The 13,075-nt window shown below is 43.6% G+C and overlaps 1 protein-coding gene across 8 annotated transcripts in view; it reads right to left on the reverse strand.

Annotated features, from left to right (window-relative positions):
• The window catches only part of sorcs2 (sortilin-related VPS10 domain containing receptor 2), a 342,203-nt gene that overhangs the window by 54,575 nt on the left and 274,553 nt on the right, over positions 1-13,075 (reverse strand). For all 8 annotated transcript variants that reach the window (XM_075451686.1, XM_075451687.1, XM_075451685.1 and 5 more), the window contains exons 5-7: positions 12,798-12,871; positions 9,122-9,186; positions 4,184-4,302 (exon numbers count right to left, since the gene is read on the reverse strand). In XM_075451686.1, the coding sequence (XP_075307801.1) occupies positions 4,184-4,302; positions 9,122-9,186; positions 12,798-12,871 (258 nt within the window). The remainder of the gene's footprint in view (positions 1-4,183; positions 4,303-9,121; positions 9,187-12,797; positions 12,872-13,075) is intronic.

The raw sequence follows: 13,075 nt of genomic DNA on the forward strand, positions 1-13,075 counted from the left end.
TCCTGTTATCACAAGCAAATGGGATTCAGCGACTGGCCTCTACACAGTGTACTGTACTGCATGAAAAGTCAATCATAGACAAGGCCAGATTAATTCTGCACACAGCCTTCAAATAACAATTATTTCCTATTTCAAGCAGATAGTACTGTGTGTTATCTGGAGAGCACGATTTTATCAGCGAAAGGGACTGGAAACGAACGTGGTCACAACTGAACTGACACCCTGACAGATACAACATATGCACATATGCTAAAACATAGCAGCTGATAAACAGGTTTTGCGAAGACTTATCTAAAGATACAGGCAAACCACAGCTTTAGCACGGTACTGAATGTGAATGTCTGAAATGTAAGCTGTTTCATAACAGAGGCAACAAAACTTTAAAATAATCACCCGAGATCCACGTATATCCATATAACGGAGAGAGAACGGGGCATAGACAATACAGCCTCTAAATAAGGCATTATCTGTCTTTATTTCACCGATACTTTAAGCCGAATGAATGAATGAACGCGTACTATTGCACTGTTAGCTCAGAGCTTTCGCGTTGTTGTTATTGGGGCTATCGGGGAGCTTATCGGGGGCTTTCTACTCACGCGTCTAGTGGGATGACGTCATGACGCGCGGTGCTGTAGCACAGGAGGACGTCCATCATACTCAAAGTTGTCGACCACGTCAAAATCAGATAAATATCCTGCCATGTTGCACAAAAGTTGGCCGACCGCCACAGAGCACGGAGTAAATGATCTGTGCTTGCAGCGGCACGTATCGATGACGTCATCCCAGTAGACATGTGTGTAGAAAGCCCCTGATATCAACAACATGGTAGCTGTATTGTCTGCCCTATTGTCTCCCGTTATATCAGTGTTGCTCAATTCCGGTCCTCGGGACCGACTGCTCTGCATGCTTTCGATGTTTCCCTCCTCCAGCACACCTGATTCAAATGAATGGCTCCTGATCAGGCCACTGCGGAGCTTGATGACGAGTTGATCATTTCAATCAGGTGTGCTGGAGGAGGGAAACATCGAAAGCATGCAGGGCAGTGGGTCTCGAGAATTGAGAAACACTGCGTTACATGGATATACACGGATCTCGAGTAATCTAAATATCGTCCGAAGGACGCCGACTTTCACCAAACTGTTATCGATGAGTAGATGAACGTATTTTATGCCAGAAATAAGATCCAGGTTTTAAAAACAAATTTTCCCTTTAAGTTCGTGCAACATGGATTTTAATTATGGAATGCTCCTTTAATCCCAAACTCCTTTTTTCCCCTTGTCTGAAACTTTGCTGTCCTTAACCCAGATGAAGAAAGATCCACAGTGCTGTGATAGAAAAAAGGTAGCTGGGTATGAACGCTGGTGGGTTTGTCTCGTGTAGTATATAAATTTGATTATAATCAATGTCAGATCTTGAAAATTTAGTAATGTCCTAACAAAAGCTAGAACTTTTTTTTTTGAGGGGGTCACCTTTTATTGCAGTGCCTCTGGACTGGCAGATCGGGGTGGTGGTCCCCCTCTTTAAAAAGGGGGACCGGAGGGTGTGTTCCAACTATAGGGGGATCACACTCCTCAGCCTCCCTGGTAAGGTCTATTCGGGGGTACTGGAGAGGAGGATCCGCCAGATAGTCGAATCTAGGATTCAGGAGGTGCAGTGTGGTTTTCGTCCTGGCCGTGGAACAGTGGACCAGCTCTATACCCTCGGTAGGATCCTGGAGGGTGCATGGGAGTTCGCCCAACTGGTCTACATGTGTTTTGTGGACTTGGAGAAGGCTTTCGACCGTGTCCCTCGGGGACTCTTGTGGGGGGTGCTCCGGGAGTATGGAGTGCCGGACTCCTTGATATGGGCTGTTCGGTCTCTGTATGACCGGTGTCAGAGTTTGGTCCACATTGCCGGCAGTAAGTCGGACATGTTTCCTGTGAGGGTTGGACTCCGTCAGGGCTGCCCTTTGTCACCGATTTTGTTCATAATTTTTATGGACAGAATTTCTAGACGCAGCCAGGGCGTTGAGGGGGTCCGTTTTGGCGACCTCAGAATCGGGTCTCTGCTTTTTGCGGACGATGCGGTTCTGTTGGCGTCGTCGGGCCGTGACCTTCAGCTCTCACTGGAGCGGTTCGCAGCCGAATGTGAAGCGGCTGGGATGAGAATCAGCACCTCCAAATCTGAGACCATGGTCCTTGGCCGGAAAAGGGTGGAATACCCTCTCCGGGTCGGGAATGAGATCCTTCCCCAAGTGGAGGAGTTCAAGTATCTCGGGGTCTTGTTCACGAGTGAGGGACGAATGGAGCAGGAGATTGACAGGCGGATCGGTGCGGCGTCTGCAGTGATGCGGGCTCTGCACCGGCCCGACGTGGTGAAGAAGGAGCTGAGCCAGAAGGCGAAGCTCTCGATTTACCGCTCAATCTATGTTCCTACCCTCACCTATGGTCACGAGCTGTGGGTAGTGACCGAAAGAACGAGAACGCGAATACAAGCGGCCGAAATGAGTTTCCTCCGCAGGGCTCTCCCTTAGAGATAGGGTGAGAAGCTCGGTCATCCGGGAGGGGCTCGGAGTAGAACCGCTGCTCCTCCGCATCGAGAGGAGTCAGATGAGGTGGCTCGGGCATCTGGTTAGGATGCCTCCTGGACGCCTCCCCGGTGAGGTGTTCCGGGCCCGTCCCACTGGGAGGAGGCCTCGGGGAAGACCCAGGACACGTTGGAGAGACTATGTTTCTTGGCTGGCCTGGGAACGCCTCGGGGTCCCCCCAGAAGAGCTGGAGGAAGTGGCCGGGGACAGGGACGTCTGGGTCTCTCTGCTTAGGCTGCTGCCCCCGCGACCCGATCCCCGGACAAGCGGCAGATAATGGATGGATGGATGGATGGATGGACCTTTTATTGCCTTTTATAATTACCTCCACAAATGTATTCATTGGCACTGACGGTTGGGAGTAAATGGGGCTCATACAATCTGCTTTGAGCAACCCTCAGGCGAGTTCAAAATTGGTTTTGAACATCGTAACAGAGACAATTAAGTGTTTTAATTTCTTCTGTTAAAGTTTATTGTTGTAGAAAGCCTTTCCATGTACATCACTGTGGTTCAGTGCTGCCTTTTTGGTGCACTCGTGGACTATAGCCAGTGTACTAAAGGCCTTTGACTGCTTAGAACTTTCCCTGAGTTTTTTTTTTGTCAAATTGCAGACCATTATACTTCTTGCTCTTGGAGTTATCTGTTTTGGTCGACCACTTCTGGAGGGGATGCAAATGTTTGTGAATGTCCAATCTGTCTGACTGGTGGAGTTCAAACTCTGTTGGAACCAGCCTGATCCACATGAACAGCATCTCATCACAGTTTTTGCCTTTTATCTCCTTGCACCTTCCTGTAAGTGTCTTTGGCTCCCGTAATTATTGCTTATTGTTCTTGTTAGCTCTCTCTGTCGTTTAATATCTCTCCTCCTCTCTGCCCTAATTTATTCTGGAGCTTTTTTTCTTCCTCCCCACTGTCACCAAGTTCTTTTTCACAGAGGACTGTCGGGTTTCTCCATTAAAGTGAATCGAAATAGCTTTTTATGGCAAATTAGCGCTTTATGACATAATTCCACACAAAAATAGTTTGGAAAATCTTATTGGAGAGTCCCAAGTTCATTAAATAAAAAACGTCTTTGATTGAAAACAGCTGACTCTAATCTGATGTTGGAGGGAACGGCTTATCTTGGAGGGAAATATGCAATTGTTACTCACAGTTATTTGAGACTAGATCATTTTCCTCAATTAATAGATGAACAAGTATAGTATAGGGTCTCTTTTGTTTAATTGGGTTCTTTCTGTTAACTCCCCCTACTGTTAGGATTTGCCTCAGCAATACATTTCTAGGGCCTTAAAAGAGATTAAAAAGGAAGACATGATCAAAGCAGGAATTGTTCACACATCCGGACTGTAAAGTAAAATTGGGGCCGAAATGTGTCAGCTGTCCAACCTTAGGTTCACAATTCTGATAGCAGCTGCAACCTTGCGAAAGTAGTTTGAAACAAATCACGATGAAAATACAAAAAGAAGATGAAGAATTCCATTACTGAAATCTAAAACATTTCAAATTTAGTATATATTCAGGACTTCTTTTTGTTTGCTCTCTTTTTCTCCTGTACAAAAAGTTTCACGTTATCCCACCACTGATCTTTGAGCCTGCCCTTTCTGTGGTGACCTTTACCTTGACAAATATGTAGTCATCCTGCACCAGCAGCGAGTTGTAATCGATTTTACCGAGAAACTGAGCCGTCACCATCTTGTCCGAACAGTTCTGGATGAGACAGGTAACATACAGAAATCCTGCAAAGGCACACGGGGAGAAAAAGACAGAAAAGAGTTATTACAGTTGCTTGATGTACAAAAATTCCTGTGTTCTACATATTCATAAAATACATGTCCATTATAGCTTGAAACATAAACCAAACTCTTTAATTACTGATCGAGAGGGGCTGAAGAATGAATATTTTTCACTTTATAGCAAAAAAAACGTTAAGCTTCATAGATCAGGCTACAAACCAGCCACTGAAATGCAGAAGGTGAAGAAAAACGGACGAGATAAAAACTATGAAAACAGAAAAAAGGAGACACCATTTTCCAAACTCTATAAGATATGACAGCTTATGCAGACACATAGCTATTCCAAATGGCCATGAGGGATTATCCTCACAGAGGCAGACACAGAGAAGTTAGCGCTTGTTGCAAAGCTTACCCCCGATTGAATTTTTGACCAGCAGCTGCATCAGCAGCATTGTGCGGTTATTTTCCTCAGAGGGGACAAAGTCGCAGTATAGAAAATGCTCATACACACACCCACATATATGCACACAACTTCACTCGCTCAGGCATGCACAAACCAACATCTTTACAAGAAAATTATAGCTTAGTCCCACTATTAAAGACAAGCTTGCCAACCCCTGTGGAGGATGAGATATTCCACTGAGTCAAATCTTTTTTTTTTTTTAATTATTACTTTTTTGGGGGCTTTTATACCTTTAATGACAGTTAAGAGAGACAGGAAGCAGGGGGCAGAGAGAGGGGGAAGAACATGCAGCACAGGGCTGTCCGATGCAGGACTCAAACCGGGGCCAGCCCGAATTGAATCTTTTGAAAAGACTATATGCAGATGACCTCTTGAGTGTATTAGTGAGCTCAAAATAGTCCTAAAAAGCCCATACTATTTGCTTTTATTCTTACTACAACTAATATTAGCTAACATTAGTTGTTGTAGCTATAGCTAGCATTAACCAATTTAGCCTTGTTTAGCTAATTTGATTACATCTAATGAGCCACAAGAAACAACACTTTGTTCACTTTTTGTACAGGCCTGTGGTTGTCAGTTAATAACATTAATATTAACGGGTGTTGACGAGACTTAATTCTTTGTGCTTGAAAATTTTGTTTGTTTTTGAGGGAAACAGCTGCTGCAGAGAGACTTAGCCTACCTCACTAACGTTGTAAACAAAGCTGGATACTGGAATCAAAAAGATGGCCCCCTCTCTCCTGAATGCAAAAACTACCTTTTTCCACAGTTTGAGAAGTCATTGCAGGAAAAGCACAGGATACACGCACCACTTAGAGGGAGTCTGTGCGCTAATTCAAAGGTTGTATAGAATACTTAAGAGAACTGAGCCATCTTAAAAGTAACGAGAAAATTTCTGAAGAAATTTCGATGGGTGCCAAGCTACCACCTCAGCTGAGCACCAAGGTGCCTTAGCTTGTTGATAATCTGGTATTAATGTCAGCAATAGCTTGATTTCCTAAAAATATCTGAGAATTTTTATTGAGTTTTGTACATTGCCATCACTATTTTGAGGTAACCTGTTAAATCACATCTGTAAAGATAACATGGACATGTACAACAATACCCGTGTCAGTTTAGTTTGTGAACCGCAGTGACTGGCGTGTAATCTTGTGAAGCCACATTCTACTGGGCAATAACCCCCATGGTCAGATGCTTTGCATTAGCCAAATTATGTTTTCCTCCAAGTTATTCATTCCATTCATTGCACATTGGCAAAAATGTTGACCCCCTCTGTGATAATGTGAAAATAATTTCTGTTGCTGCTAGGAGGTCCAACAAATGACAAAACTCGTTTGTTTTATTAATTTGTTTATCCATGTATTTATTTACTAATTTACTTCTCAAAAGAGATAAAAACCGAACACTGTTTCATGTAGGAATCGATTTTACTGAAGCCTGTATCTGTTTTCCTAAATTCACATCCTCTATATTCGGTTGCTTTTATTCATCCACAAAGGGAACCTTGACCTTTACAGTCTTTTACTATTTGTATGACAGTATAGCTCCCGAGCACAGTAAAAGCAGAAGAACAGCACGGTCCATTTAATCTCAGATCATTTAAAGTTCGGGGGGAAATAAACTCCACATCACATCGTATCACTAAGTCAGTCTCATTCATTTGCAGTGTACATTTCCCATTGCTTTGTCTTTGTTCCAGAGGCGTCTCATCTAACAAATGGACCGGCTGATTTATTGAAACGCCAAGACGCTTAATCAAAGCAGCATATGGCGAAGAACTCATTAAAAAACTATTAAATTGGGCTAAGTGTTCGATTGTGGCTCAAGCACTTCTTCGAGCCACCTGCCCTTCTCGCGCACCTGCGAGTACTGCCGTGCGGAATCCAGTGCCGAGCACACCCGTGTTTTTCCTGTCAATGTGCAGCTGGGGTGGAATGACAAGGTATACTATAAGTAAAAAGAGGTTCGCCGAGCAAAAAAAACATTTTAGAATGTCTGGTTATATCACTCTAAGTCTATGTTGCCTCTGGATATCTTTACTATAGGGACCATTGATATGTGTACATAGTGTGTATGTATTTTTCTGTCTCTTGACAGGCCTAAATTCAGCGTGTACGAATGTGTGCATGAACACTCTTTCCTACACTCCAGTCTCCCTAAAGACACGCGCACACACAGATACACTCCATGTTAGCTTCCCCTGCACACGTGGCTCATCCATCAATCGACCACCTCAGCTTCTCTGTCCAGTCCCTCTTGTCAGCCATCAGTCCTGGGTGTGAAAGGGCCACATCTCCTCACCTCGGCAGAGACTACCTCAACTCTGTGTCCTTTCTTGTTGCAAGCCGTTTAACCTTGGCCATGCCATGTGTGATGAGGGTGGGGTGAACAGATTGGTTTAGTATGCCTGACTGCTCCAGCCCCTCAGACTCTCCGTCTATTTGGGCACAGAAGAAAGAGATGAAAAAGGAGGAGGAGAGAGGAGCATGTGGCAGTCTCCAGTCCCAGGAAGAGCTTCCATGCCCGGGCAGCCGGCCCAGACATACAGCCTCCTTCACAAACACAGGCAGTTTTGTTCAGGCTGACAGATTTCACAATGCTCTCCTCGAGGGGTTCAACTTTTAGTGGCTGCATTTTTCTGGAGGGGAAGGTTTATGGAGAGATGGAGTGTGGAATTGCGAATATTAAAAAACATTTCTATCTTTGCCCTTCACTCTCTGTCACTCCTCTCTGACTTTGCATGCTCAAGCTTATTCTGAGAGGGGGATTATGGGTTGGCAGACCCAGAGGAAGTCTCAGTTGGGGATAAACACATATGGGTATTTTGAGCCTCACATAGACAAACACACAATCTCACATACACCCTTCAACTACACTCTTGGTCCTGGGGGGGGGGGGGGGGGGGTTAAGCGCGAACCTGTCTGTTTGTCACTCAGCTGATATAGTAATCCAGATTTGTTGCTGCTACTTGAGGGTTCCCAACCACCGATCCTTAATCTACCCATTAATATCCCATTACCCCTTTACACAGAAACACTAGAAGCTCACCAACGGGGTCAGCCATTCATCTTTATATTAGCTGCATTTAAATAGTGGCACTACTTTTATGTGGAAAGGATGCTATTATCAACTCAGAGAGTACTACAACAATGTTAATGTTGCTTCTGGCATTTAGTTTGTCCCACCTAGCAAAGTCATACAAAAGTGATCCGACTGCGATTGTGCCATTTGTCTGCCTAACTTTTTGACTCTTTCCTCTAAAGGAAAATCATTTTTTAAAAAAGCACAATAGAAATCCTGAACTATGCGACGAGATGCCTACTACTGGATCCGGTGTTTTATCAGTTCTCAGAGTCAGAACCAGACATGGAGAAGCTGCATTCAGCTTCTATGCTCCACATGTCTGGAACAAACTCCCAGAAAGCCTCAGATCAGCTGAAACACTCAGTGTGTTTAAGGCCAGGCTGAAGACACACCTATTTTCAGCTGCGTTTGAATAAAGCTCCAAATCCGAAGCTTGAGTTTCAAAACTTAATCACATTTTAACTACTGATTTTATGTTCTTATTTCTTTCTTTTTTGTTTAAAATTTAAATCATGCTTTTTATTTCTACTGTTTTAATGTATCTGTAAAGCACTTTGAATCGCCTTGTTGTTGAATTGTGCTATACAAATAAACTTGCCTTGCCTTACTAATGAAGGAGATTATTTGGTATGTTAAAATCGAAGTTAAACCAAGGGGATGGGATAACATCACAGACACAAACAAATCTACATGTCTTCCTGTGAATTGTTTGCCTTCAAGTCAATCCAAGTGCATTTACTTCAAGGCTTTTTGTGACTTCAAGAATGTAATGAGACGAGAGAGCGAAACAGCTAGCTATGGATGATGTCAACAGATCCCACAAAAGGTTTGTCATGAATTCATTGTATTTTCACAAAGTAAAGCAAGCTTCTGGTTTAATCTGAATGCCCCTTAAAGCAGAGTTTCATTTGTGTCTTATGTGTGATGTATTTCACAAACCTTTGCCTTACAGCCGGTGGTTTTTACGTGCCACTTAATAAAACAGCAGGACCCCTGCCCACAAAGGCAAAGGATGATAAGGCTGCTTCCCAGCAAATGTGGATTTAAACAATGAAAAGATCCATGGATGTTTGACAAATCTTCCACAGTGGCCCCGGTTAATGTCCGGTCACTTCAGGGTAACTTGGTTCACTCTACTTCCATTAAGCACACACATCAACAAACCATAGCAACCGCAATGAGAAGATTGTAATCTGATCTGGAATTTTTGTTAGCCAATTAGACAAATTCCTTCCAGGATCATTCGATAAATAAACAGATGGAAAATCACAGCACCTCCACTTGTGTCTTGCATTTCCATGTGCACCAGGTCAGGATCCCCGTCCACGCCGGATACAGACCTGCAACCAGAAGAGAGTTTTAGTCATCAGGAACATTTCTGACCGTTTATCAGACAGAGGCAGCAGCACGGTCACAGTCAAGGAAAGCTTTGTAGAGGTTGGCAACTTGACATTACACCGCAGTGTGCAGGAGGAAGAGCACCTGTCTGCCAAACAGAAGTTGGTGGTTCGATTCCTGGCTTCCCCGTACCACATGTCTAAGTGTCTTTGGACAAGACACCGAGCCCTGTGTTGACTCTGATGCATCCATTGGTGGGAATGCATATGAAAGAAAAAGCACCCAGCCTGTAGTTTTGTCTATAGACTAGAAAGGGCTGTTTGGTTGGCTTGTAATGTAAAAGCGCTCTGAGTGGTTCAACTAGACTAAAGAAGAGGTAGAAAAAGAACAATGCAAAACTTATGTCCAGTAGAAGTTTGTCTTTGTATGAACCCTTCTCTTTCAGACTGATTTCAAGCGGTAAAAAGACAGTAAACTATAAACTGTAAACTATATCAGCAGAATTCTGTTTCCTTTGGTGCGGTTAATGGCTTTACATTATAATGGCGCTGCTCCAAAATGCTACACATTCCGACTCCAGTTCAGGGTCATCTTCCGTAACATGACAACAAATTCATGTACATGCGCAGGGCTTACAGAATGATTTGTTTTTGGGAAAGTGGTGCTACATCCCGTTACTGTAAGGGGGCGCCAAAGAGCAAAAAAAAATAAAAAATAGCCAAATGTTCTCGAGTTACTTTAATCTAACATTTAGTTGTATAAGCCTGTCAAATGTTTTCCATACGTTTAATGGTATGACCACAACCCTTCTCCAACTTGAACTGAAACGTCGTTCCCATCAATGAAAAGAAATGAAAAACTTTTCGTTCTCATTGAGAACGAAGTTTGCAGGGAAAAAAATTTAATTGGTTCAGAAAGGCGCATGTGCATTACGTCACTGCAGAGTGAGAGATTCAAACAGAGATTCAACAGATCTTCAAATGCAGTCACAGATCACAGCATACATCTGTAGATATCCTTTGGTCGCTTTTAGTTACCTGATACACAGCTCAAGTTTTAATGGAAAGTGCACTTAGGAATACAGCCTCGGCTTGCGTGATTTCAAAATCTTAAAGAGTACACAATCTTACATACACTCTTCGTGTAACCTTCAGTGTGCAGTAAAATAAGACTTCTATCTGATTAGAACTGTGTGGAGCAGCCTGTGAGTTCTTCCCCAGCCCAGTAAAGATAAAGTGGAGCTTTAAACCATCGTTACTTCCCCCATAAAAAGACTTTAAAAGCAATTAGAAGGCTATGAAGGGATTGATGGGGGGGCGAGAGAGATAGAAGAGAGATCAAAGGGTCTGGTACTCCTGCATGAAGGTTCAGACCACTTCAGTCAACAGCCAGTTAGCAAGGTGAATTGCGAAAGCAAAGGACTTTGAGGGGAAACACAGACATATTTTTGGCAGATAGTAGATCTTGTGCCAGAACCCACATTTATTTGATCCAGTGTGTATTTTTAGCACTAATTTTCATGCTGCAGATTTTTAAAGCTTTTAATACAACAAAGAATAAAACTGGAATGTTCGCCAATGTGCAGTGTTCAGCCCGAGTGTTGGAAAAGAGAAAACGATATATAAATAAATGGTAAACAACGCCGATTTCTGTTTGATTGCAAGATGTTTTTTTTTTTGTTTTTTTTTTAATTCCTGCACTCAAACGCAAAGAGGATACATTTAGGAACGCAGCCTTGCGGCATTTCCTGATGCTGGTTCTGCACCAGTACTATGGCAGCAAGAGCCACTGGAGTCTGCAAATCTTTTGAAAGGCGAATCGGCCGGATGGACATGAACCAGAAGCGCCCATGTTGATCATGTGGTTCCTTCAAACTCAACAGGGCTAAGTTGTTGCCATGCAACTTGAATGAAGATTCAAGTCTGAGAATCTTCTGAAGAAGTTGGCTGCTAGTGTATATCTTTTCTTTGCAGCACATTTATCTTGTCAAAAGTAAAAGACACAATAAACCTTGATCGCTCTGGCAGATTGTTGTTGTTTTAGGGTGGTGCCCCCCCCACCCCCCACCCCCCCCCTGCAAACTCATTTCTTTCCATCCAAGAGATATACTTCTCCCTCGTTGCTTCTCATCACTTCTGGCTGAGAGGCCTGAGACAAGGAAAGAGGTGGATCCACTGTCACGCAAGGAGTGATCATCAGATTTACAGCAGAAAAGTCAGTGTTTGGAGGCTGGAAGGGTTTAATAATAGAGTCTTCTGTCATCGGTTTTTAAAGTTTAATTCATCACTGTTTACCACCGCTGTCTGTCACACGTGTCAGGCAGTCACGATGAAGGTTGGCAAAACATCACGGCTTCCTTTAAAACACACCCTTTTCTAACCTCTGTCGCATACAAACTCCTACAAATACACAAAATGTGGTTCAGACACAAACTTAGCCCATGCCATAGGTATACGGACAGATCTTGCTATATCCACGAACACCCCAATCAAAATTTAATGCAGCATCTAGTATTCTACTTCATATTGAACGTACTGAATCGCGGAGCCTGAAGAGAAAGAAGTGTGCAGCACTCAAAAACAAGCGCTCGTTATTGCTCTCAGGCAGAACAACCACAAGAGATCAGCCTTTTAAAGCAAGTTGAGTCACCGTCTTTCCAAACTATTGACTCAACTATTTCTTAACTCTTGATGCCACTTTGAAAGGTGATTGCAGGCACATGAATTGTGAATGCAGCTGGGTAATGCAGCCATTTGTGCACCCACATGATGTCACCACGGTTTGGGGTGTTAATAGAGGAAAAAAAAGAAGTCGTAACTCATCTGGCAGCATGTGTCCTTGCTCATATCTATTAGAACGCTCACAGCCAACAGGCTCCGTGTGTCCTCCTCAAGTGTCCTAGACCGAGGCTTTGAACCACTGTCTTCTCACTCAGCACAGATTGTTTCTCAATAAAAGTGTCAGCTACAAGTTTGAAATGCAAATGTGCAAAGGCCGACTGTGAATATGCATCCTGCACCGATGTTACGTCATTGATTCGGCCCATTGACGTTTTGGCCCAGTGGGACCTTCCCCACCGTCAAAGTGAGCGGCATTTCCTTTATCTTTGGTCAAGGAAGTGAAAGCAGACAGATAGAAGAATGAAAGGGAAGTAAGGCCTCCTCCCTCTCCCCTGCTGGAGGAGAGGGAGGAGGTAGCATCCTCCATGTGTGGGGATTCAGGGCCAGCTCACCTCCGGAGCATTTTCTTTTCGTCAGTTATCCTCAAATTTCCTTTTGCTGTCTGAGTTTTCCTGTTAGACGCTAAAAAAATATTCCTTCAGGATTTCAACATGCATACTTTACAGTCCCAGGTCATAAAAACAAAGCCCACTTTTGTCCAGACCACCCCAATAGCAGATTGGTTTTAATGCGATGTCTTTTTTGTGATTTATATGCGCTGACGAGCGGACTACTTTTCTCTCGATGCTTTTATGACTCAAGCGAGGAACTCAGAGATTTGTCCTTTGATCGCTCCCATTTACAGCAACCGCAAACGCTACATCTGTGGGGAGCCACATCCCCCAACTGTGCTGCGTTATTTATTGATGAGTGAGAAATAAAGCAGAACTCACCAGAAAACTCTGTCCTTGCTCACCCTTTCTTGAAGCAGAGTCCACTTGCGTCCCAGATCTGTTGAAGCGAAGAGCTGAACACACAAATGGAGACCCCAAATTAGACAGAAACAACACACACTAAAAGAATCAAGCTTTGAATCATAAACCTAACTGGCGCCCTAAAACCAGCTGTATCGCACAGCACTGGGACATAAATTGAGGATCTGAAAAAGAAAAGTTCACCCAACCATGCCACTGAATTTCATGGTTCACCAAGCCAAGATAAGCTTGATTGT

This window comes from Odontesthes bonariensis, chromosome 19, assembly GCF_027942865.1.
Source record: "Odontesthes bonariensis isolate fOdoBon6 chromosome 19, fOdoBon6.hap1, whole genome shotgun sequence".
NCBI lineage: Eukaryota > Metazoa > Chordata > Actinopteri > Atheriniformes > Atherinopsidae > Odontesthes > Odontesthes bonariensis.